Genomic DNA, 26,866 nt, shown 5'->3' with positions numbered 1-26,866 from the left:
GTCAGTAACCTTTACACTGAAAATCCGAGGGTGATATGCAAGGTTCTTCACATTTTTTCATGTCAACATTACACTCATGATCTCTCTAATTTTCACAGATCTCAGTCCATTTCTTTCCATTTTTAAGGAGTGTATATGAAAGCTTGCTATGAATTTACTTAAAATATTTCCTAAGTGAGCATGGATGGATAGAGTGAGGGACAGATGGATGTATGAATATCAGGGTTGAAACAAATAATCAGATTAAATGATTACTCTAATAATCATTAACTAATTTAGTAATTGATTCATGGTTAACTGGAGTATAGAGAATCTAAAACATGCTTTTACTTCAAAGAGCAACCCTCTCAGAGCATTAATTATACCAAAATTGTAAAAAAAAAAATAATATATATATATAAACATTTTGCATTCAAGGTGAAAAAAAATGTTTTGGCCATTTATATGCTCTATCCTGAAGTTTTTAAAGGGCACAGATTTAGCTTTACTTCGTTTAATTTCTGTGTAAAATCTTCTTTAAGGAACCTTTTGTCATCTGATTATTATTCGATCATTCGATAAAAGAATTAAGGGATTAAATAATAGATCAAAATAGATTATTAGTTGCAGCCCTAATAAATATAGAAAATAGAAACTGATTTTTATTCATTCCATACTTACTTGGATTTGGAACACACATATTATTTAGAAACCATTGTAGATTATGTAGAAACAATCAATGTTTTTACCCTTAAGTTCCTCCTCCTATCTGTGCTTTAACGTAGAGGTCCCACACTCAAGAGCAACAAACTCAATCAAGGAGATCCGTAAGGGAAACATCTTTCACTTATCTGCAGCAGCTCTGACGTGTCATCATGAGGATTAGCCTTGATGTTCCACTGGTTTACACAGCTATAAATTTGACACTGCATTTAAATAGATGCCTGGATGGAAAAGCCATCATTCACCCTGCCACAGCCCTGTGGTGGCTGTAATCATGATGACACAGTAATATGGCTGTATCCGCTTTTCTTTTAGCCCGACTAAATTGCTGCTTACAGCAATAAGGAGACTCCTGTTCCCCTGAGCCACAGTTAGTCAGACTGCCTCTTATTGTCTTATGCTGGGCCCTGGAGCAGACCACAAACACTGTCACCAACCCTTATCCCCTAACCCTCCTCCCTTCTGTTGGTTCTCAGAGCTATTATTTTTATCTGAAAACCTAAACGATGCTAGAGAGAGCAAAAAGACAGAAGGAGGAGAAGGGAGGAGAGGCACAAGGGGAGTTAGTGTGAAGCAAGAGAGGAAAACTGTGATTGATGTTACCAGCGTGTTTCTGCATTGCACGTCGCTGCCAAATAGGGGGCCATATTGATCTGCTCTCGTGATCCAACAAAAACACTGGTTCTGAATAGCAGAGTTTCACCTGCGCTGACGCAAATTCCCAGCCTTGTTCTGAATAAAAACAGCAACAGCAGAGTGTGAATCCTAGGCAGAGATGCATTTGAGTTTTGCAGTTGATTTTCACTTTATTATAAAAAAAAAAAAAACCTGCTAATAGAGATTATGATTCCTTTTTAAAAACTACAGTATAAGATATAAAAAAAAATCTTAAACCTTCCTGCTTTGACAGATTAAAATAAGCTAGGTGTCATATCACTAAGCATCACTGAAACAGGGTTTGAAAAATAAAGCTAAGAAAGAATGGTTAGAGAGTTCAGATTTTATAAAATCTTATATCAGTAATAAGCGGATCCATGTATTTTACCAAGAAAATAGCAGTTATACTGTTTTACAGTCTGGCCTTTTCTTACATGTGTAAGCAAAGGGACTGCAGGAATATGTCAGGGTGTTGTAGCAAATACAGTTTCATTTTGAAACAGTTTATTACAACTGTGTGAGCTTTCTATTATTCTCCAAAACAGTAGCAACAATAACAATAATTAACATTGAGTGTTCGCCATTCATCTACAAGGAAAAGTGTTGTCAGAACATTCAGTTATTGTCATTAATGTATATTTGCCAACACAGACATAATTTGGGGAGGGGACACGAGGGACATGTCCTCTGCACATTTTCTCCCTGCACGAGTGATAGGAGAGATGCATAAGAAAGGGAAGAAAACAATCTTATAAGATCTACTAGAAACACACGGAATTGAGTTTTCAACAGCCACAGCCAACAAAGCATGGCCTTTGGCATATCCCCGTCGACAGCCCATTCCTTGTTGTTTCTCAAAAATGTTTAAGTTAAAGGGTAAGAAAAAGACCTCAGACTTTTTCAGTCACATTTGTGTGTAAGTAAACCATATTTGCAAAGTTATTAACTCTTCGTGTTTCTGACTGTTGAGAGTCAAAGGTTAGAGCCTGATGGGGATTTACTGCACGAACGATTCTAGACACCAAAATGTCAGCGTTTGTGTGCTTGATCTCCTCTGGAGATCAGGAGTGATTTCACCTGCAGGTCTGCAGGTGAATAATTATTAAGTAGAAGAAAACCATCTGGAGATAAAAGCTAATAGTGTAATAGCACATTTAACATTTGTGCAGATACCTACAGGGGCCTCTGTCACGATGAATTAACCTCAGTAGGAGTGTTAGCATGTATCTAAGAGTGTGTATGTGCTAGTGTCTCTGATAGAAGCGGTGCGTATGTAACTTGCCTTTACCCAAATGAACAGAGCTCAGAATCAAAGTAAGCACACAGGAGCTGGATTCACAAAATGAAAAAGCAGTTTGATTAGCTCGTTGTGATTCTGTGAAAGAAAATCAGAGGGACAGATAATCTCTACATGGAGAGAAGCAAAGCAGGCAATAAAAAGCAAAGAAACGTTTAATTTGTAGCAGATGATAAAGTTAACAAAACAGAAAGGCTGACCTGTTAAGTTGCGTTAAATTAGTCGACCAGAATGTCGCCTGTCTGTTCTAGTCAGCAATGAATATTTGCTGATTTCTTCAGGCTCCAACAAACAACATAGCATGGCTCCATGTTGAGATTTTCAAATCCAGCCATCTGAATCCTGGCCAGAAAGATCCCTTGTCTGCAAAGACTATCCAAGTTTGCAGCGCTTTAAATAACAGCAGCATAATTCAAAGAAAGAAAGCCAATCTTTGTCATCAGAAATCCAGTTCTGCTGAAGCACCACTTTGTGGTTTGCTAGGATGAAAATTAAAAAGAAAGGAAATATTTACGAGCACAATGCAGCTAGAAATCAGCTTCTGAAAGGAATCAGTTTTAGGATTGAGCAGCTCAGATTTGTAACCATTACAAAAAGCTACCCGGTGATGAACTCTTGGGTGTGGAAGTTGTTTCTTACAGAAAACTTAATAGTTAAATGAAGGGCATCACTCAAAACGGGAAATTGTGCATGTGGGCTGTTTAATTAGGCTCTGCTTTAAGAGAGAATGTGTCACAAATAAACAGGAAGTTTGAACTTCATACTTTGGGCTTTCAAAATCTGTTTGTCATAGACCGTGCCAAATTACCAAATGATGGTGGGCATCTTGAACATCTTGAGAGAATGCATGTACAGGGACTATTTATAGCTAGTCATAATGACTAAGGGCTAAATGTGGTAAAAAAAAAAAAAACCTTCATAATAAATTTGATCCATTTCAGACAGGAAAAAGAAATCTAAAAGATAGATATTTTGAATGTATTTTGAATGCGACATGTTATCCTAAAAGGAAAACCAGAGATGACAACTAGTGCTATAAGGAGGACCACATAATTCTGATATCTCAAAAAGGCAGATACAAAATGATTCAATAAAAAATAGAGAAATTTAACAAGTAATGCAGGCACAGGAAATAAAGCATACTCAAGTCACCGTGGAGGAGCAAATAAGCCTGTACACAGAGCACTTTTGAGATCACAAAGGACTGCAAATTGATACAATCAAATCCAGAAAAGTGGCACCACCACAGGAGACGCAATTCCTCCCCTTCTCTATGATGGAGTCAGGATTTGTGTTTCTATTTTCTTTTATGGTGCCATCGTTTCCCAAACAGCTCCTTTTATGTGCCTCAGAGCCTGGTGAAAAATGGTAGAGATGCTGTATATCTTTCAGCACTGGGGCTAATCTGTAGCACTCACACATACACAGTTTTTGTTCTGCTATGTTGTCAAAGCTGCCTTCGTTTATTTTCTATTAAAAAGAGGACCAGAAACAACTGTGAGACAAGCCCTTAATAAATTTAGGAAACTTTTAACAGGAAAACCGTTAGCAGCAAGAGGCAGACAACAGTGGTTAAATCGTCGGTTGTGTTTCCTTTAATAATCATCTTGAGACAGAGAGGAGTTTGCTTTTGTGCTCATAATGATCAAAGTGGGAATCTTAAAAAAAAACAAGTGTCCTTCATCACCTATGCTGGTAGAGTTGGTGCCAAACTCTGAACAAGAGAAATAACTAAACCTTTGCATAAACCTAAATATTGAAAAGCATGATCAAAAGCAACAATGCTGCAAATATCACATAATGATTGATCACTACAGTGATAGCGATGGTGCAACTAACAGATTTTTTTCATTACCCAAACAAATTTTTTTTGTTAACACCCGCTTATTATTATTATTATTTTTATTTATTTATTTTTTTATTCATTTTTTTTTAAGTCCTTAAAGTTACAGTGTGTAATTTTCAGCGACATCTAACGTTCAGACTGCAGACCGCAGCAACATGAACATCTCCCCCCCACCGCTTCTCCCCCCCAACAGTACGGCGAGCGTTATGGGACAAAATGTCTTCCACGACGTCCGCATCACCTATCTTCTCAAGTGATGAGGTTTGTTTACATAGATAATTTTAATAATGCCATCTATTGTTCAGTACCGCCTCAGTTCATCTCTCTCAACTTGCCGTAGTTACTTTCGAGCGTAATGGGCGATCTCGCAATCGCTAGTTTGTTGGCTCTGCGCTGCTGTAGCGCAAAGATGTCTGCCTCCATGGCTGCGAGACCCGCTCCTATGTAATTATAAATAACGAATTCTAAGGCAACGCAAATATTAAGGTTAAGAGGCTGAGCTCGTAGATGATGATAAATAACATAGTTATGTATAATATATTACATTTGTGACTGTATATCCCTGTAATTATTACACACTGTAGCTTTAAAGCCTGGATCATGAAATAATGGATAGAATTTAAAATAGAATTTTATGTAAATTTGAGTTGTAATTGAAAAACATAAATACATGAGTTCAATTAGATAATTTTTTCATACATTTTGATACATTAGGCATTTCTGTATAATCTTTTATATGTTTTCTGCTCACTTTGTGTGTCTGATTGTGTCAGTCAGGGTTTTCAAGAACAGAAATATCAGACGGATGATGCAGAGGTCTACAAAACTCATTTATAAAATATGATACACTTGGCTAATGTGCCCAATTGTCTTGATTTGAAATTAAATACAGGTATAAGTTCGGTGTTAGGAATGCTGTTTAAAAACCATAATAAGTTGTAGTTACAAGTTCTCCAAAATTGCAACTGAGTTAATAATACAGTTACTTCATAATCAGAGTAACTAGTTACTTGTTAAAGTAACTTTGTAGTTACCTTTCATAATCTAAAATGTTAAAGAGTTCGGATATATTTCCTGTTATTGGAACTTTTAATGCAACTGGAAGTTCATTTATAAATATAAGAAGTTAAATATTAATTAATAAAATTAATAATTCATCAAAAAAATACAGGTCTGAAGAAATTATAAACTAATTTGTACCATTTTGTTGTCTGTGGTTGGACACGTAAGTTCTGATTCAACTATGTAGATTTTGTAATTTTGGATTTTATTATTTTTTTTTCTATAATAAAATAAAAATAAAGCAAGTGTAATGTTTTAGAGCTTTATATTTTTGCATGTTGACAACTTTAATCTGGCTATAGAATAGGAATGAACCTAGAAAATAAAGCCATAGAAGGAATTTAATCTAAATATGTTATACTTTGCAAAACAGAGGTTACACCCTGCCAGCAAACAAGCAACATCTGGGCAGCCAGCTGTATGTCAGTGTTGAGATAATGTGAAGAGCTTCTTTAGATCATAGATCCTTTTAACTAAATATATAAAGTCTTAGTTCTTACCCATTACGAGCAAATTGCTGAAGCAAGTGCTTTTAATCAGGAACGCTGTCATTGCGCCATTGCTTCTCCTTCCAGTCTGTGTTCAAAAGCAAACATTACAACACCTCTACCAATCGGCGTCACGTATGCAAGGCTCAGCTCCTTGCTCGTCTCTGCAATAAATATTTCCCCCAAGCAAAGAGTGCATTTTTGAAAACTCACGTTGAGTTGAAATAACACGCTCCCTAAAATGCAAGTAACTTGATGCCATTACCAGTATGTGAAAGGTAATTGACTGTTTTACTTTTCTGATGTAAAAACGAATGCAGATACTAACATTGTTATTATGTTACTGGTCTTCTCCTAACACTGCTATTTAGTACTAGGGGCTGGATTTCTGGTCAGTACAGATTTTCATTCTTCTTTAAGATCAGACCTGCTGGTTCTAAGTCAGACTTTTTTTTTTTCATGTTATCTCAATATGAGATAACATGATATTGAAAAAAATTCAATATGCTTGATTTTTTTTTTTATTGTTCTTTATTAAACTAAAAAAAATGTGTTAGTGTGCATGTTAGAGAATTCTGTTTTTTGTATTTCAGCTGATCCTGAGAACCAACTCAAGGTAAAACTGGCCAATTGTGATCTCTAGCAGATTGATTAATGTATCCCATCTAGTTACTTCTATCTGCTCAGGCAGCCAATGTGTAGTCGAACATCTAACACACGGCTCTGATTCTGGTCCTTAGGGCCAACTGTCTGGCAAGTTCTAGGTGTTTCCCTGTGACCACACATCTGCCTGAGAGGAGGACATGTAATCCTTTTGATTAGATGTGGTGGAGCAGAAATGGATCAAAAACATGGAGGATATGGTTTCTGATGACTTCGATAAAAAAAAACCAAAAAAAACGGGCTAATAGATTAGAGCCTCCCAACTTTCATTTAAAACTGGAATTATGTGTTTTTCTTCTACATTGGACTCCTTGTGTATTTTATGTCTGAAATATTTTTCCTTTCTTGTACAAGAGAGAACGGCACAGGAGCTTCCTTTCAGTCAGCTGATCAAGCACAAACAGGTGGGGAAAGACAGTATCATATTGCTGATGAAAACTTCAGTCCCTATTGTAAGGAAAAATCTGATGTGAAAAAAAGTTTGAGCAGCTGCAAAACTGTACTTCTTTCCCAACTTGGTACTTTACTCCCTCCCTAATGACATGTAATTGATATAGTGCTAATAGAACAATGCACATGGCATCAATGTGTTTCAGACAAAGCATGCATTTGCAATGAATTGTAATCATAGAATATTTTGTGAACTGCCGACGAAGTCAGTGGTGTGATATCACCTTTTCTAGCTAGAGAGGGGAGCCAAGCAAAAATAAGAGGTGCAAATGGCAGAATTAAAGGGAAATCATCAGAACTGTCAGGCAGCTACAGTGCTCATAATCATTACACAAGTTGCAAAGTTTCTTTTGAAATACTTATTTGCTATTTCCCTGAATAAGATAAACTGCATTTCTTTATCATCTGTCACTTTCTTCATGTCTAAAACTGCTAATGAATGAAAGCAAACAGAAAGTTCTCTTTCTGTCTGTTTACATGTTCAACACTAACAGCCATGCTATTCACACCGTCACTTCAGACATCATCACCTCTCTTTTCCTGTGTTCTGAATGTCTTAGTATCTCTCTCATCCCTCTCCTCTGTGTACTAATGAGCCGTGAGATTGACAGCTGGATTACCGGGCTGCTTTGTAATCCTTTAATTTCTCCGTTTAAGATAATCACCCTCTGGGTAGAGCGCCTGCCTGCAATCACATGCACATACATATTCTCGGTTTATTTCTGAATAAATAACTGTGTCAGTGATTCCACATTAAAGAAAAATAAATAAAAAATATGGAGGAAAACAAGAGCGTGCAGGCGCTCTGATCAAATATAGATTCACAGCAGAATTAATCCCGAGGACAAAGCGGAGTGCGGGCCCCTCTCTGGTGAGGGACCTTTTTGATATTAGAGTTTGCAGAACAAAGGCGTCTTGACAGTGCGCTCTTTTAATTAAGGCGATAGAAAAGCAAAAGCCTAAAAATAAAAAAATAAAGAACGGCTGCGCTGCACAACATAGAGTAGCCCTCTGGAGATGAATTTAGCAGCAGCTTAGAAGGATCTATGTGTTGAGTTGAGGCAAACGTAAATCACTTTGAGTAGGCCATGTTTCTCAACTACAGTTAGAATATGAGTGCTGGAGAACATGTGAGGCCAAATGGCAGAACAAGGTCAAACTGCCCTGCTGTAATCCATCATTAAAGTTAGGAGCAATATGTCAATCCGAGCAGATAATTTAGGCAAAGGGGATGGGGGGGTTAACTAACTGGGGTAGTCTGAATGAAATGGCAGCTAGAATGTTGGGTGCTGAACACTAGAAGTTTTGTTTCTGCATCCAAACACTCAAAAACAGAACTTGTTAAAAGAAAAATCCACACAATAATATAGCTTTCTTATATGACGACTCATTTATGGTGTTTTAATCTAGTAGATCTGGGCTTCTTGTACATAGTTTGTTATATCTGATTCATAGCTTGGTTGGTCAAATTGATTTTCCTTGATATATGTATTCCTCCTGCAATACATATAATTGGATTTGAATTCCCACACCGGCTTAAGTTAGGTGCAACAGCAACAAAAAATTTGTTTTATATATGTATGCATGTAATGAAAACATGTAAAAGATAATGGGTCTTTCGAAACATACATAAGAGAACTGGCAGGAAAACTGGAGTTCAAATTAATGGGATTTGTCATTTGCAGATTTTGCTGCTTAGTTTTGGACTTTTAATCATTTAAACTGATTTAAATGACAGTTTGACCATTTTTTTTACATCCACCCACTCATATTTGATCAAATGTCTATATGTGAGTTTTAATGGGACGTTTGTGTAGGAACCACTTTCTGTTTGTACTTATTAAAAAGGATGCCGCTTGATTCATTTTGATATCTGTACCCTCTTTATACAAAAAATACTGGAATTGGTTTCAAATTGTGCTCAGCGGGTTTTAGATGAGGCCTTTGGCAGCATTTTGTTAAGTTGCCCTGCATGATTCAAAAGCCATGTGTATTTGGGTTTTTTGTCCTGTTGAGCTCCGTCTTAATCTGACCAACCTTTGCCCCAAAGATTAATATATATAAACTTAAATAAACTTCCTGCTGCCCACATGGTAAAACCCTCATCTTCTGGAGAAAAGGTATACAGCCATTCAAGATTATTATTATGTTTTACAACTGCAGTGATATGTTTGGAGTTAAAATGGAGCCTAGGCTGAAGTTGAACTGAAGAAACTGATTGCTCGCCTAGATCTACCTACAACACAACCAATCAGCTTTGAACCACACCTCCACGAAAGCCAATCATCATCAAAAATTCATCTTAAAAGGCCTCCGATCCACAACTCATCTGCTACTTATTGCGATGGCAGTGGTTGCGCTGTGTGACTTCATTCAGGTGACCCCGTTTCAACCAGCCTCCAGACCCTCCTCCACCATTGTAGCTAAAACTTCATCAGAGTTTCATTACTCCTGGACTTTTACTGCATTCCAGGTTTCATTTTAACCGGTCCGGTGGAAGACCGCCATGTTGAGCCTGGTTCTGCCAGAGGTTTCTTCCCAACAGGGAGTTTTTCCTCTCCACTGTCGCTTCATGCTTGCTCATCATGGACAGGTTCTCTCAACCTGTGTTATCCAAACTGGACTTTCATCTTCCAGGTCTCCGAGTGTAGCTCTAGTATCAGCTCATGCCGTCCACTGGATCTCGCCATAAAGCTCAGCAAACCGTCTCGCTAACCAGCAGTTTACAGACTGACCAACTTCATCTATCTCCACTGCACCACCGGATTCAGGCCTGGGGGGAGACAGCCCTGTTCTTTACTCCTGTTCATGCATATCTATCAAAATTCAGCGCTATGTTTCCTGCAGAGGTCTAAGCACCTAAGACCAAGTTATTGTAGTAATAAATTTCTTCTAATTTTCTTTTCTCTTTGTGTGAGTTTTCCAGATTGAAATAGTGTTTTAAAGGCTATATGAGCAGATGTTAGCAGCATCATGCTGATTGACAATAAACTACTCACCTGTCAGGAATTATGAGTTGTAAACAGTGGATGAAATGATTAGGAACATATAAATAAAATGTATCTAACTTTACCCTAAATAATCAGGTTAGCAGTTTACAAGCTAAAGATGATTAAAAATCAGCAAACTAATTCAAATCTGCTTTTCTGATCAGCACAGACAGATAAAAAAATTACCAGTTATTTGTAGCCATTGTTGATGCCTTTCTTGTCCTTAAGATCAGTCTAAAAGATCAGCGTTTGTACATAAATGGCACCCCTTACATTACTGTAGTCCTCACTAGGAACAAATGCATCGTCAGATCTGCTTCAGCTTTAATAAAGCCTAAAAAACACAGAATTGGGATACTCTAGAGTTAAAATGTTCAGAAAAACCATAAGAGACAGCTACTGTTTTTGCATTGTTATGAGTATACATTTTGGATTGACAGAGGACAGCCTTTCCTCATAGAGCAAAGCTTAATATAATCCAGCATGTAAAAGTCAAGACATCCAAAGCTTTATACTGATCAGTCCTAGAGGCTCAAATTTCTTACTTGTTTTGAAGACGATTCAATTCAAGCACAGGGAATTCAAGCAGGATTAATTCACTTAAACTGTTTCTTTTTCTTGTAATCCAGGTGATGGTTATGTATTTAACAATCCATTTAAAAGTGCATTGTCATGCAACACAAACAAGCACAATGACATCCCAAGTAGATGATTTGAGCAGCAAAACCAGCACTTCAAAGCTAAAGACCTGATTTGTATTCAGATGCATGTAAATCCTGCAAGCCTTAGAGGAGGGGAGGAAAACCGGTGTAATGAGCTGGGTTACGCTCGCAGCTAAAAGGTGAAACAGAGGTTTCCTGGTGGGAAAATAGTTCATTTCTGCTCTGCATTAAAAAAAGGCCAAAACGGTCTTAATCAGCGTTGAAAATTTGTTTAAAGTGTTCAGAGATGCAAATTGCTAATACACATTGATTATGAGAGAGGGTGGTTGATTACTAAAGGTTTCCAATAATAAATGCAAATAGCATTCACAGAATTACAAGGTCATTAACTGGTAGTGAGAAGGGGAATCCATTCCTTTAGAACATCTCCATATCTCCACTATGTTCAATGATGCATGTCAAAATAAAAAAAGGAATGATCCAGGAGGGTTACACTCTAACGAGGACAGACTTTCTGCAAAACACCATTTTAACCTTCATCCATAAATATTTTCATATGAAGCTGCCCCTCTATCACCTCTTTAAATACATGAATTTGTCTAGTTCTTCATCCAGCAGAGTTGTCTTTCTTATCTGTTAATCCTTTACTAATGGATGTGTTTTTGACTATCGCCTTAGAATCATATTTCTCCTTGTTTCTCTTCTAATAAACTCTTTGATATGCCCCAAAAGCTCTTGAAGTTGCAATCAAAGGTCTGATGATAACTAGGTTAGCACTGTTGGAAGGTCAGTAGTTATAGCGCAATTAACTCACCTCTGATTTGCCAGGAATTATAGATCTGATGAGAAACCAGACCCAGCAGAGTGCAAACACACAAGACATACTGTGATTTAAAATGATAAAATTCTCTTAATGTCAGATCTCAAAGCTTATCACCATTCTCATTCTGGTTTAGATTTTTTAATTGTCAAGTGATTTTATATAACAAAGAGACCCCACACATAACAATAAAAATCAGGGACAGAACAAGTTTGGCCTACCATGTTTGCTGTACAGTAGCACTACAAGTACAACACACCACGCAACAACAGAATTCATTCAGAAAAATTCAGGGAAAAAAGGGAAATCTACAATCCAAACTGTTGAGATCAAGCATGAGTTTAGAGTAAACAATGGTTATATTAAATTGAGAAATTGTAACAAAAAGGAAAAATAACAAAAGGAAAATTTGTTTAGAAAGTGGAGACAGCAGAAGCAGTGGCTCTACTTCTAAGTTGTGCTTATTTTCCCTCTCTTGGGGAAAAGCCTCCTCATTAGCTACACATCACATTCAGCAGGTTGTGTCCTTGTCTGCACTCAGGGAACACCCCAGACCCTATAGGATACCGGGCCAAGATCCGAGATGATTGGAGCAGACAAGCCTCCTTCTGAGCAGACTAGATCACTCAACACATATTGTAGGAATATCTATCTATCCAAGTTTATATTAAAAGCCGTCATAATCATCATGGACTCTTAAAAGGGGAAGATTGGGACAATATAATCCTGCAGTGTGATCCAGGCTTTACCTCAAAGGTTGTCCAAAGGATTTAGGTCTGAGAATATGACAGTTGCTGAGTTAATTTGTTTTAATTATTGTATTTAGTATAGTTCGTTAAACTTATATTTGGAAAATTTAAGACCTATCTATTTTTTTTTTTTCTAGTAGTTTTCTAGGCCTTAAATATCTTCCAGTACATAAAAGAATTAATTATGTCCTGCAGTCTAGTAGCTAAGCTATACCCTTTGGTTTTACCATGATTACATAAAATATGAGGATAAATTAAGTGCCACAAGGTTCCCAGGTCCTTTGAAAGAGAAGCGAGCCTCCAGTATGATGGGTTTTTCACAATTTTTAGCTTTTAGAATAGCAATGTTGATCCTTTAATTTAATTGAGTAGAAGAGTATTTAGTCCAGAAATAAATATAGTCTCAATGGGCCTGTTGGTCCAAGTATAGTGGAACACACTTTAAAGGTTTACATTTGTAATGCATTTTATTACTGGCACCCCTTTGAAACAGATGGCATATAAATGTTCCTGTAGATGTTTTGAACACAACTACCATCCTTCTTACTGTATTTGGTTGCAAAATGAATATTTGTCCTTGCTTAATAAGTTCCTAGTTGAACATAGTAATGGACCTCCTACTAACTTTATATTCTTACCCCAGTGAAATGGAAAATGTAGCAAATTTCGGAAAAAAGGATCAAGCTAAAATTATGTTGTTAATGTTAAAAATGTGTTTTTGATACATATATTTGAAGAAAAACGTAAGTGGTAAGTGGGCTACTGGTTCATTTTTTATATGGTTTCCTTACATGATTTTTCCTGGATTTTTTTTAGTTTGTCATAATGCAGTGGAGCAAAAGATGGAACGCAGACAACATTACAAGACCGAGCAAATAACCGACAGGCCAGAGCAAAAGTCAGCAAACTCAGAGGACACCACCATAGATCAGAGTATGACCAGTAAAAAAATTGTACATTGAAGTGCTGACAAATAACATTTTCACTGACAGCCAGCTTCCCATCTTTCAAAACCTTTTTTTTCGCACTCACTACCTGCAGAGAGAGAAAGACTACAAAACAGGATGAAAAGCATTGTGCTGAGGAATGTACTATATCTTGGGCGGCTTTCTTGATGGAATTGGCTCAACGTGTATGTGATGTTTTAAGGAGTTTGAGGGATATAGGAGCGTAGCTGGGCTTGGTAAGAAGGCAGGCACGATAAAGAGAAATGATGTGGCTCATCTTCTGTACCTGTATTCTATCAGCTCACCACAGACTGCAGGTCCTGGCTGCTGAGATGAAAAGACTCTCTGGAGGACAAGAGAGACGTTCATGAGTCAGAAGGAAAATGGCATCCCGCTTATCAAATGCCTGAAAACATAATCCTTCCCACGCTCCCAGTTTTTGGGTCTGGGCGTACTTATGAAAGCCCTGTCACTTCAGATAGTAGGTTAGGAGTCAGAAGTTCTCTGTGGCGCAGCAAACTCCAAGCCTCCTGTTTCAAAGCAGATATGGCTCTTTGCCATATTTTCTTGCTGAAGTCTAATTGGGGTCATGTTACATGTCATTTTGTATATGTAACTCTTAGAGATGGTATTAAACGGTAGGAAGTCCAGGCTGAAAGTGTAAAGTGATAAAGCGAAGGCAGGATCCCCTTTTAAATAAATCATTTAGATTAAAGTTCAGCGTGTTCATATTTTCCTCTCTCAGTGAACCTAAAGACCTGCTGTTAAATTAAAAGCCCAGAGATGAAAGAAGAAAAAAAATGATTCGGATTTCTGGATTACTTATAAAAATAGGGCCCAACCCAATTCAGTACTGCTATGCGAGTCAATTCTGATATCCGTCTTGGATCAAATATTGGTCTAGCAATCTATAAACCATAATCCTGTTTTACTTGAGGTCATGTTTTAACTAATCTCAAAGCTTAAAAGCACAAAAACAATTTACTCATATAAATTATATGTATGTTAGTTATGATGATGATTATAATAATAATAATAATCCAAAAATAAATAATACTAATAAGAAGGATTATTATTGTTATTATTATTATTATTATTATTATTATTATTATTATTATTATTATTATTATTATCATCATCATTATTATCATTACACACCCAGGCATAACAGCTGTGTGATTGGTTAGGATCTGGATGTGCATTTTTATGTAGAAAAAGCTGAGCTTATTATTTTTTTAATTTCAGGGTAGGAAATTCCCACTTTTACTTTAATTGTGGATATACATAAAGTGATGTTCTATGGAATAGATAAGTTGAGGATCGGCTGACAGAGTCAGTGAAAAAAAATGTGAAAAAAGTATGATAATTTTTAAGATTTATATGTCTTTTAAATAATATAAAGCATTTTGCTCTCACTCTCCTCATCAGTCTGAAAAATCCCTCCTCTGCCATTGTGCTGCTGTCTTATTTTTTTTTTTCCAGGTGTGACATGAGCTGCAGTGAATTAGACTTTCCATAAGTTCAGCAGATGAGCTTCTCGAAAAGTATAAATACTCTCAGTCAAAACAAACTTTTTCTAGTCTAGACATTTCTGAAAATGTAATATGCAATGTTAATAATGCCAACCAGTATTGTTGTTAAAAAACTAATTTCAAGTCTTTATGTCAGTAAACCTGAATGTAATTGTGTTATTTATATGTATTATATCACAGAGAGAATGATACTAAATGCACACTTTAACCCCCCCCTTTGAAAGTTCTTTTGAAATTCTGTTCTTTTATAAATAAGCTATAGTATAATAAAGTGCAGTCATTTTCTTTGTTTTTCCGTTGCTTCAATCTGTGCTAGTTATTTTTCTTTCCTTTAATATTGCTCAACAATTGTAATTTTTTTATGTTTAAAATATATTTGCATGCACACAAAATTTATCTGTATTGTCTACTATGTACCAATGCCTCCTTTATGCCAACAATGACCACATATATGTTTGCGCAACTTTAAGTACTGCAGCTGCGTTTGAGTTTCAGATTTGTTAAATTGCTTTGCATGTGTTAAATATTTACATTTGCATATTGACAACCAAGGAATTTGCTGAGTTTTGTCATTAGAATATGATCTGAATATTGATGAAGGCACATATTCATACAAAGGTTTGCACATACTATCTTTGGAACTGTAAGCACAAATAACTTCTTTGAAGATCTGCCTCACAAACACGTTTGCACCTGTTACAAGACATGCAAACCTTCTGAAGATCAGAAAGTATAGATTTCTACATAGAAAAATATCTGTTGTGAAGATGACTAAAAATTCTGTATCAGGTTATCCTTATTCATAATCATTTTGGTTCAAAACTTTTAGTGAAGCAATAACAAATACACATTCTGGCAGACACCTAAACCACACAGACCCCTCGCTTATGCTGTCTCCCAGGACTGGCGAAGGGCAAAGGGTGATGCTAATCACTGTTGTCTTCTCAAATATGTGTTGACAGCAACTTAAAGAGAGGCTATCTGAATGAGCAGCAAATCAATTTCTTGCACACTGAGGCCACGTCACCCGCTGTGTGTTCTTAGGTGTCTGTTTGGGCTGCTGAAGAGAGTTGATGGTTTGCACAGTGATGTGCAGCTGCTGGAATTCCTCTTTTCCTGGCTTATCTAGCTACACCAGGAATCACAATAGATTGCAACTTGATGCTCGGCTGTTTGCTTGACCATGTATCACAGCGCTGACCCTTATTCCTTACCTGCCTCCAAGACAAATATCGAAATGGAAGCATGCGATGATCAATTTAGTCTGCTGTGGGCAGATATTTGTGAATTAGTTAAACAAGGGTCCTCCACTTTATCAAAGCAGCCTTTTAAGCTATAAAGCCACGAAATACAACCACAAAGAACACTGCATTCCGCTTTTTACATAACCTTTCTGTATTTTAGCAGTCATTTGATCTTACTATTCTAAAACTGAACAGAAAAAGCTAATAAAGGCATGAGAATTTTGAAGCATATTGTGTGTGACATGAATCTAAATTACTTATGCTGACACCTTAGTCAGTGAGGGGAGCCTGGCCCTTAGGTTTACTTAGTACTGGAGCATTTGTTGGATAATGCCTGACCAGCCATACAGAAGAGGAACAAGCAAAAGGAGATTACAAGATCCTTAAACGGCTGAAAAAACTTTGCTCTTACACAAGACACAAAAACCTGCAGAAATAAAATTGAAGGTCATGGTGACCCAGTGGTGGGCAGCTTAAAGGCTTTCCCCCTGATCTCTTTCAGGAGATAAAACATTGTGTCAGTAAGGTGTTGGACCACCACCTGGCAACCGAACAGCTGCACTCTTGCTGAAAAAAATGAAACCTTATAGGGCTAAACAACAGGAGATTTATGATGATGGTGGTGGAAATGGTGCTCAAACAAATCGGCCTAAAAACTCTCCAGTGTTCAGCAGAGATGAAAGCTGGTAAGAACTGCTGTATGCAACTCACATCATTTTCTTCCTCATTAAACCCTCCAGTGAAGCCTCACATGTAGAGGAACGGGTACTGTCAAGCTGCAAGAGGCCACTCCCATCAGGACTAAATCGTTTGGACACAGGCACTCAGTCAAAAAGAACGAGGAAAATGGATTTTGTTTTTGTAAAAGGGTTTTCATCGTTCCGCCTGTAATTATTCCTTTTCATGCTGAGATTGTTTTGTTTTTTTCTTGCCAGAGATAGTCTTCTAGCTGCTCCCTTAGAAATTTTGGCAAACCAGTAACTGTTGGCTTAAGTAAAATACTCTCTCTGTATCAATGTGCTGGAAAAGTAATGACAACAGATACATAAAAGCACAATCATACAGTAGTGCATAATTTTAAAGAGTTACAAAAAACATTGTTAAAAGTAATTTTTATTTTGTATATTTGCCTTCATCAATCGGATAAACATTAATTAAATCAATTAAAACACATTGGATAGATCAGGCGTACAGTTGTTTAGACGTTTAGACTCTAAATATGTCACAACGCTGTTTATTCTGCAATTAGAAAGCAGAATAGAAAACAATAGAATACAATTCAACTTTGTTGTGATTACACTGTCACAAGTACAAAGCAACGAAATTTAGTTTGCATCTACCGGTACTCAGAAATGCTATATAGAATTTAAATATTCATTTACATGCGTACAGAAACTATGTATGCATGGACTATAAATAGTCCATACATACTCATTATAATATGCAAGTACATATATGTCCTCTTCGGAGAGGACATATATGTACTTAAAACTTGTGTGAAATAGAAAGGCAGAGAGTAACTGTAAGATGCTATAAAATAAATAAATATGTACACTATATACAGATTATACAGGAAAATGGAAAGTACAGCAACTCAGCAATTTTTCAATATAAGGTCAGTTATTAACAAACAAAAAAATTAAGTAAGGTATCCATCAGAAAAGCATCTAAAGAGCTTCGGAGAGGACAAATGTGTACTTTAAGCTTGTGTGAAATAGAAAGGCAAAAGATTTCTCAAAATCATTCACATCTTTCTGTTTTACCAGTTTTTCAGCAGCTAATATTAACAAAAATATATGTAGATGAAAAACTAACCATCCAAATCCAGACCCCAAATTATCTCTGCCCTTTTAATCACTTTTAAGCATGCTGGTTGAAGCCAGAGACCCGGCGTTTGTTCTACTACCTGAGATCTCTACAGAATGTAAACAGTGGGTCCTGTTTGAGAGGCCAACACACCAGCGGGGCTTCGGTGCTTGTAGTGTCAGTGCTGTCAACCTGCAGGCCAGTTCTAGCAGACATTTAGAATTAGCGTGTGTGCCAAATAACAGTCCAAGGCAAGCCAAGGTTAACCTGTGAGCCAATGTTTGACACCTATGGTTTAGATAAGGGGGTGCCCACTTTTAGTCAAAAATAGTCCCTCTCCTGCAAAGTCCCTTTCCCAACACATATAAATAAAATTGCTTTTTTTTTCTTTTTAGCATGTCACTCAGTTCTAAGAAGATATTCTTTTGATTAAGATGAAACTGAGAACAAATACACCTACAAGTGGAAGGAATAGAGGCTTTCACACTCCAAACCTATATTCTACTAAGAATATAGTCAAAAACCCAACCTAACCAGTGTGGGAACTTAGCAGAGCTTGATCTATTTAGTAAAGAAGATGTGCAAAACATGTAAAGATATGCCCCAAAAGCGATGTCTATTATGCAAATCTGTTTTTGATGTGCCAAAGTGGTACATTCAAATGGTATGAATGCTTTTAAATGGTATTAGTTCTGTGTTAGTTCAATATAATGCAAAACTGAAGACGTGTTTGACAGGCTTATTGGCGAGAGGCTAAATGCAATGCTGATGGTGGTATTTGCCAACATTTAACATCAACAGTGTAAATTAAAATTACATGAATGCAAACTGATAGAGGCAGAGTTATTGGAGGTAACACATCAAAAACCTACATACCTGAGTAGCTGCCAGCAGTAATGGAAAGTGTGATCCGACAACGGTATGGGCCATATTACTAAAGGATGGTTGATAAGGTGGACACACACTGTGACAGTGAGGCATATGTTGCTGCCACGTCAAGGACAACATTTCTAACACCTTTAATTAACTACGACTGGTGTTAATGAATTTCACAAGAAAAATATTACATGGTCGCTTCTTAGCCACCCACGCTCCAAGCAAACAGAAGCAGAACTGGCCCCTCTACCTCAGCGTGAAAGGAGTCAAAGCAGACAGATTGCTCAGTGACTGGAAGAGGAGGCTTGCCTCACACTGCTGCACCTGCTGGGTTGCAGCTTTTTGCCCTCTTTTCAACCCATACTTAAATGTTCATGTCTTGAGGGAGACAAAATTCCCTGGTCAACAGCACTTCACAAATTCCTACTGAGGCATCGCTGGGCATTTATTTTCATATTTGACAAAAAGAAAAAAGAAAAATCACAACTCCCCTTATAAAAAACATTAGGAATTGACTATTTCCATCCAATTACTGACCAATCAAGGCAAAATATTTCATGTTTGTATACGGTAACTTGTAACATTATAAAGAGCATGAAAATAGGATGAAAAATGTAACTGAGTTTAAACTTTTAGGTTTAATAGTCCATAAATTCAATCTCCTTTTCTAAAATCAAAATATTTGTAGTAAATGCATACTAAAATAAATCTACATCAGATGTTTCCACAGCTTCTGTAATCATTAGTCATCTGCAAAGCTCAAACTAAGTTTTTATAAGACCATTTCTGAAATCGGATTGGCCGTTTCTCTTTGTGGTTTTGAAACAGAAATACTTTTCAACTTTATTTCTACTAACCTACTGGTAACTATGTCTGCTCTCATAACAGCCTAAGAGTATCCCTACCCTATAGGCCCGGTCTATTATCCTCCCTGAAGGTTAGAGTTTTAGGTTTTCATACTGTAGCATCACACACCCCCACATCCTTTGTGTCCCACTACACAGAAAAGAAACCTTTAATAAGCCGAGCTGCTGCACATTAATCACTAGCAAGAGGGCTTAAGCTGCTGGATCCTATATCTTTTTGAATAGCAGGTATGGGAGGACAGCACAGATCTCAGATTGATTTTCACAAAGAGCAGCCAGAGATTCAGAGAAACTGGAAGCCAAGGTAATATTGGATCAAAGCTGCACTGATCGAGCACATAAGGTGAATCAAATTGATGCAGCTCAGCTCTGCTGTGACAGTTTTTCAAACAGAGGCATTAGCAGCTAATAGGTACGCTGGGACATGTCGCATCCCCGTGACACACTTTACACATGGCCGCAGAAGGGAGCAAAACGTTATCGGTCTGGATTCATCACATTTTTCTCAACACTGTTCGGATCAGCACAGACACCCGAGCCCATTACAAAACGCGGCTGAAAAACCTTGAGCTGCGTGGCGCTTCAGGCAACGCAGCTCCCCAGTGACCAGCTGCACTGTCCTTGTCAGCTTCTTAAACAACAAAATAACCTCCAGAATAATTCAATTGTTACGCTTGCAGCCGGAAAATCCTCAAACAGCTGTTACAATAAAAATGCCATTTCCCTCTAGCGAAAAGCATTTCACAAACAATAGACAAATATTTGTCCATAGTGTCAGGGGAGAGTTTACCTCATTCTACTCTTCTATTGAGTCTCTATCCACCACTATGAGTAACAGTTTGTTATAATGCAGAAGTAAAACAAAGGGAATATGTAACATCCTAAATACTGACTCAGTTCGGAAAATCAAATCCTAGCTTCAATCAGTCTTTTGTCAAAGTGAACCCCCTAAATATTCTGAACAAGCCACTCCCTTTCTCTGTCTGCAATTATCAAGTATTTCCTTCTAGCCAATTCCTTCTGATTTGCTTTTTTCTAACACTTGAAACAGTTTTGAGTATTAAAAAAGATAACCTGAATGCAAACAAATAAAACAGCTTAAAAATATTGTTGCATCAAATAATGGGAAAAACACTCTCTGCAATAACAAAGAGCCAGGCTGCACTATCTTAGGCCGTGTCAAAGGTGCCAAAAGACATTTTGAATTATATCATAGACTTTTTGAAGTGTCTATCCTGTTAACAATCAAACTGTATGTGTTTAAATAAAAATAAATATAATACGAAAAAAATTGTCCTTCATAGACAACTGGGCCAAAATTCTTTAGATGACTAATGAAAACGAGAGACACTACTTAATTAGAGTTTCACTCAGATATTCTGACACCTATCCAGGAGTCTTTGTCAATCTGTTGACTTTTTTCAGTTTTACTGAATCTTACTTTTAGTTATTCTTGAATAAAAATATAAGGAAGTAGTGTTACTCCAGAGTAAAATTTCTTTTCACTCCACCAATATTACTAACTTTACTCAATAAAGAACCTATTTTAAAATAACCTAAGAAACGCACCCTCATTTTGTTTAAAGTGAAACATCCTTAGACTATACTTATACTATAAGTTTTTTTTATTTTATTTTATTCTTTAAAACACCAGAATTAAAATATCTTTAATACTATATATATTTTTTATGTATCAAATTGAATGTTATCATTAGTTAGTAGTTGAGTAACCTTTTTATGCTTTGTACTCTTGCTTGCGTATTTAAGTGGATGAATTTATCTTTTTACAGTTACTGAGGTAAAAATATGTTAGATAGTACTCTTTACTTAGCTTTTTTAGTACAGAAAGGTGTAATAATAAAAACCGTGTTTAAAAGGATTAAAATACTTTATACTTTATAAAATACTTTGTTTATACTTTGTAGCTGAATTTACAGCAAAAAGTTTAATACCCACCAAAAACCCCAACTTTTGAAAAATGTTTTTTTTTATGCCTTTTTCTTTTCTGCATTGTTATTATATAAAGTGAGACAACAATTTTGACAGTGTCATAAATCTTACTTCACTAAGAGACTGCTTTTCTTGCAAACTTATGCTGCCACATCAAGAGAAATATATAAGTAACTTCAGTGTTCATACTAGAGCGATACATGAGCCGGCTTAATTTTCTTTGGCCAATACTTGTTTTTTCTTCTTGTATCATTATCCGCCGATTTGTGCATGCTTGGACTTTTCATAGCGGTTTCAGCAACCATGCCTTGACATCATTGAAACTTTCCTCCATTTACTATCTATTGTTCGACGGTTACTATTTTATTTCTTTATTTTTAATTTATTTGCAAATAGATGTTTCTTTTTTGTTTACCTTTAGATTTATAAAATATATGTTTTCATTTTGCTTTTATCACGTCAATGGAGGAAGAGAAAGCAATATTGATTACAGGAAGCAGCCAACAAATATCGGTAGGACATATTGGGGATCGGTTAAACTGATTTCAAAATAATTGGTTTCATCAGTCGTTCTGTAGTTGATATAAACCAGGGTATTCTCAGCACAAACTGAGCATAATAAACACATTGCAGGAGGCAACACTGGAGCAAATAGGTGCCACGGGATAGGCAACTTATACTGGTCTCTGTCTGGCTATGAAACTTTTATGGCTGCGCCACTGGAGGGGAATAAATACTTTACATATAAGCAGGTTGGTTGGGATAGCTTTTTCCTTTTTATAAACATAATTATCAGGTGCAGCGGTGGTGTGGTGCTAAAGAGCGCAACCAATGAAGGGAGGCCTAGTCCTAAATGCAGCTGCCACAAGTTAAATTCCCATCCCGTTAACCTTGACCACATTTCTTCCCACTCTATTTTAACCTAGCTTCATGTGAGCTAACTTTTAAATAAAGTAGTGCCAAACAAATTTAAAACTGATAATCAAAATCTTGTGAGACAAAAGCTAATATGATATATATATATATAAAATTTCTCATAGTTTTTAGAACTTTGAAGATGGAAAATATAATCTGCTCTGTTATACAAGCACAATCAGAGAGTGTTCAAGGTGTTCTTTGTCAGTCAATTATGCAAATGTGGGACACTGGAATGTGGCTGGAGGGGGGGTTGGGGATTCATTTCCATTATGGCTATGATTCACCAGAAAACAAATGAGACATGCTGAAAAAGCTGCAGCATAATTTTCACATGGCTGCAGATTAACCTCGCAGTAGGTGCAGCACACTGCCTAAGCTGAGGAGAAATAGAGCGGATGAAAAAAGGAATTGGATTCTCTTAAAGAGAATATAATGAAACGATTAAAGGAGCTGTAACAAACAGGGAAAATAAAATAAAAGTTGGGGAAAAGGAAGAAGAGAGAAGATGGGTTGTTTACATTTGTTTGCTCCAAGAGCTCACTGCTAAGTCAATCAAAAAAAAAAAGTAATTTCTCATCTTTTATTACAGGGGGAGTCATTTCATTGTTCATTCATCAGTAAGACCTGGAACGTAATTTGAACAGAATGCATCAAGCTACCTGCTGTGACTTCACCCCCCCAGATTTTTCCAGGAAAAAAAAAAAGTCACATCCAAATTCTTCTGCGTCCATGTTGCACTGCAACAACTAAATTACATTCTGACCTTTTAGAAGTGATGAAGACTCCAACACCATATAATATGCCCCTCCCACCCCCGTTACACACACACACACACACACACACTCTCGTCATGCTATATAAAATGAGTACTTTATGTTGACTCCTATTGACTTCCATTCATTTTGAGTCATTTTTAACCATTTCTATGCCCTAACTCTAAGCAATACCCCTAAACCTAACCATCAGCAAAAACTCAATTCAAACCAATCCTAAACCTAAACCTTAGCAAAAACTAAAAGAAGAGAGGACCAGCAAAATGTCCTGACATTGGTACAAACGGTCCTCAGTTTGATGGTGAAATAGGAAAATTGGCTCTTACTCTGATCTCAAAGGAGGAGTACACACACACCCACACAAAGTAGGCAAACATAGACACACAGGATGTGACACATAAGCACAGAGATGAGAAGAAAGAAAATCATCAGTCAATAAATGATAGCCTGCAGCAGCAGACTTACCTTTGAGGATGCTCTGGCCGTGCAGTACATCTCTGGGGACAATCACCGTGTAGAAGTTCTGAGAGAAGCCGGGTCTACAGGAAGGTTTCAAGGGCTGGCCCGCCCTACTCCCCTGGGGTAAAGGAAAAAAAGGTGGACTAATTTAGGCTTATAAGCTGATCTCACAGCTCTTTCAGACTATCACTGAATCTTAGTTTCTTTTTAACTTATTTTATGGTCCGCTTTAGACTCCAGCACTGTCAGGAGAGGTTATGCTCAAACAATGGCCAACTCTATATATTTGCTGGCCCATACAACAAAGGGAGTCTTAGATGTCTGATATATCTTCTTTAGAATCAGGAATTTGAGAGAAGAGCTGACAAGCATTAAAAAAACGCAACTATGGAAATATATGACCATGTTTTTAAAGGTTTTACATTTCATTATTCCTAAAAATATATCATTTGATGACATACTAGAGTATCTTTATCCAGCATGAAGCTGTCCAGTGTTATGCATTGTCACCCAGCTGGTGGAAAGACAGTTAGTACACACCATTTATGATGTGCAAACTAAAAAAGAATCACTCATTACTGCTAGAATAACACCCTTGAGCTGCTTGTCTGAAAGATACCAGTAGAAAACCTAACTAATTTATCATCAGCTGTGACTGTGTTAAAGTATATGGAGCAGAACAGCAAAGATACAAATTTACAATTACAACTTTAGCACAAAAAGCCATAGATAATAATATTCTACAAATTTATTCTGCAAACTTTTTCAGATTTAAGATGACAGAAACTTAACATTCCGATAATTAATATTCTATTTTAGAGGCAGAGGAAACAATTGCTTATTCTGTTTCGATGAAAACAATTTCAACATGTTTAATTCTTTGCAAAAATATGCATATAGTTACTCTGGAAACAATGAAATCTTTACTCAAATTGAGTGTGTTGCTGTCGCATCAACCAATTCCCTGTCTTTTTTATTGACAATTTATTGTTTTGTCTTTTATGACACTCTCCCTTTGCACTACTGCCGCACCCACACATATCCATGTATGACATGAATCTTATAGCTTTTATTTTGGTGACTGCCTGATCGCAACTTAAAGAGGACATTCAAATAAAAAATAAAAATGTTTGTTTGAGCAACAACTAATAAATACATTTAAACCAAAACAAAACCCATTGTTGGAAAATTTATATTTATATTCTATATTCATATATTAATTTATCCTATTTAGTCACTATAAAAGTTAATTCTAAATTTTTTAATTTTTAGTAATTTCTCTGCGGGATGATATTTGTAGACCAGACATAGCTTCTTCCCATAACAAGCCAGATTTATTCATAACATGTTACTGTTAACCAAAGTGTCTGTAATTTGTAAGTAATGGGGAACGAACGCTGCTCAGGCAGAACAGGGCTGAATACTGGGCCATAATGGCTGTATGATAAACTGTTCTCTCTTTTCAAAAATATTATAAAATAAAATGCCGACTGAGTGAAATCCATCGATCTCCTTTTATTTAACTAGGGTGAATAGTTGAATACTTTTTTTCCCACTACACCATAGCCACCCCAAAGGCTATGCTGCCCTGTGTGGTGAGCCACATTAAAACTGTTACAGCTCAATGTACAGTAATGATCAAAATATCAATATTAGGTATGTAGACTATATAAGTGGGAAACCTGACTAGGTGCACTCAAACTGTGAAGAAAAATGAACAGGTGGTGATCCTGAGTAATAATCATTATCCTAGGACCAAGCTGCTATCTTTGAAAAGACTGGGGGCATAAGTTACATGAACTGCTTCATAAAGTGCGCATCAACAAGAGAAAAGGCTAAATGTGCATTACAGCTGAAGGATCGCAGGATGCAAGCAAGACAGAGCATCTGTAACCGCAGCATGCACCTGATTCCTTGATTTGTATAGGATCTATACTATTACATTCCCACTGACTGCATATGAGCATCACTAAGCCCTGGGAGTGCTTTCTATACAAGAACCCCCTCCGTTTGAAATAAAATAATATATATCCCATCACACTGCTTGGATTATTCTTCCTCATTAGAGACTGGCCGCTAACTGAGATGCACTCCAAATTATGGCAGCGTGCGAACCAAGTTCATTTCAAGCAGCAGATGGATCAGCCTCTCCAGAATGCGCTGCCCACCGCAATAATGCTGCAGTTTATCCAGGGTGGCTAACGCTGACACTACTTACTGACTTTTTAGAAACCTATCTACTCTATCCAAAGGGATAAATCGGTAAAACATAAACAAAAGCTAAGAAGAATCAATTTTCAACCATATTAATTCATGGTTCCACTACAGCCATCATGTGGAGGCGCAGCACTATACGGGACAAAGTGAGCCGTTCGTGGCCACTTCCGAGCGCTCCTGCAGCGCGCTGCAAAGCTCCAGCAGGCTTTACAGCAGTGCAGCACTTCCTTCTCACTGTCAGCGGAGCAGACAAAAAGAGATCAACTCATCTTACCGAGGATGCGCCAACAAGTAAGGTGCACGCCAACAGGACGCAGCCAGCGATCATCTTTGCAAACAAAAACCCAAGATCTTAGAGAGGAAAAAAATAATCACTGGGAAAAGGGAGTGATCTCTTCCCGTCAATAAACGCCTCAGTAATTCCTGGATTCCCGTGTTTTGTTTTTGTTTTTTTTTTCCCTTTTCCGCTGCTGAGCAGGAGAACGTCCCTACTTGTCTGGCGCAAAAGTGCCGCTGAGACAGAGATGCTGCGCTCGGTCCAGAGGAAGCCGGTGCCCATTGGATGACAGCGTCACTACAACCCCTCCTACCCTCGGCGGCGCAGGCAGGCTGCGCCTCCAATAACTCCCTGTGATGATGATGCCACTTCAGGGATCTATTGGTTGAGAAATGCCTTTTTCCAGGCTATTTAGATTCATATTTTGACTTCAGATGGAGCAGAGGCGGTTCTGGCTGTGTGAGTGACAAGCAGCCATCCGAGTCCTTTCATGAGTCCATCAGCTAAATGCAGTCTATTTCACACCCCAGTTACCCTCTCTGCCCCTGATCCAGGGTATATAGGTATAGCAAGTGAGAGTTAATAACTTTTTATTAAAGCTGCCACGATAGAAAA

At 37.1% G+C, this 26,866-nt stretch overlaps 1 protein-coding gene across 2 annotated transcripts in view; it reads right to left on the bottom strand.

Annotated features, from left to right (window-relative positions):
* The window catches only part of LOC107095872 (cadherin-4-like), a 332,712-nt gene extending 306,265 nt beyond the window's left edge, over positions 1–26,447 (bottom strand). For both annotated transcript variants that reach the window (XM_015392232.1, XM_015392233.1), the window contains exons 1-2: positions 26,249–26,447; positions 23,764–23,875 (exon numbers count right to left, since the gene is read on the bottom strand). In XM_015392232.1, coding sequence (XP_015247718.1) covers positions 23,764–23,875; positions 26,249–26,302 — 166 coding nt within the window. In that variant the 5' untranslated portion in view covers positions 26,303–26,447. The remainder of the gene's footprint in view (positions 1–23,763; positions 23,876–26,248) is intronic.
* Positions 26,448–26,866: the final 419 nt, after the last annotated feature.

This window comes from Cyprinodon variegatus, unplaced genomic scaffold, assembly GCF_000732505.1.
Source record: "Cyprinodon variegatus isolate N-32 unplaced genomic scaffold, C_variegatus-1.0 Scaffold580, whole genome shotgun sequence".
Taxonomy (NCBI): Eukaryota; Metazoa; Chordata; class Actinopteri; order Cyprinodontiformes; family Cyprinodontidae; genus Cyprinodon; species Cyprinodon variegatus.
Note: the sequence above shows the minus strand (reverse complement) of the source record. Positions and strands in the feature narration are given on the sequence as shown.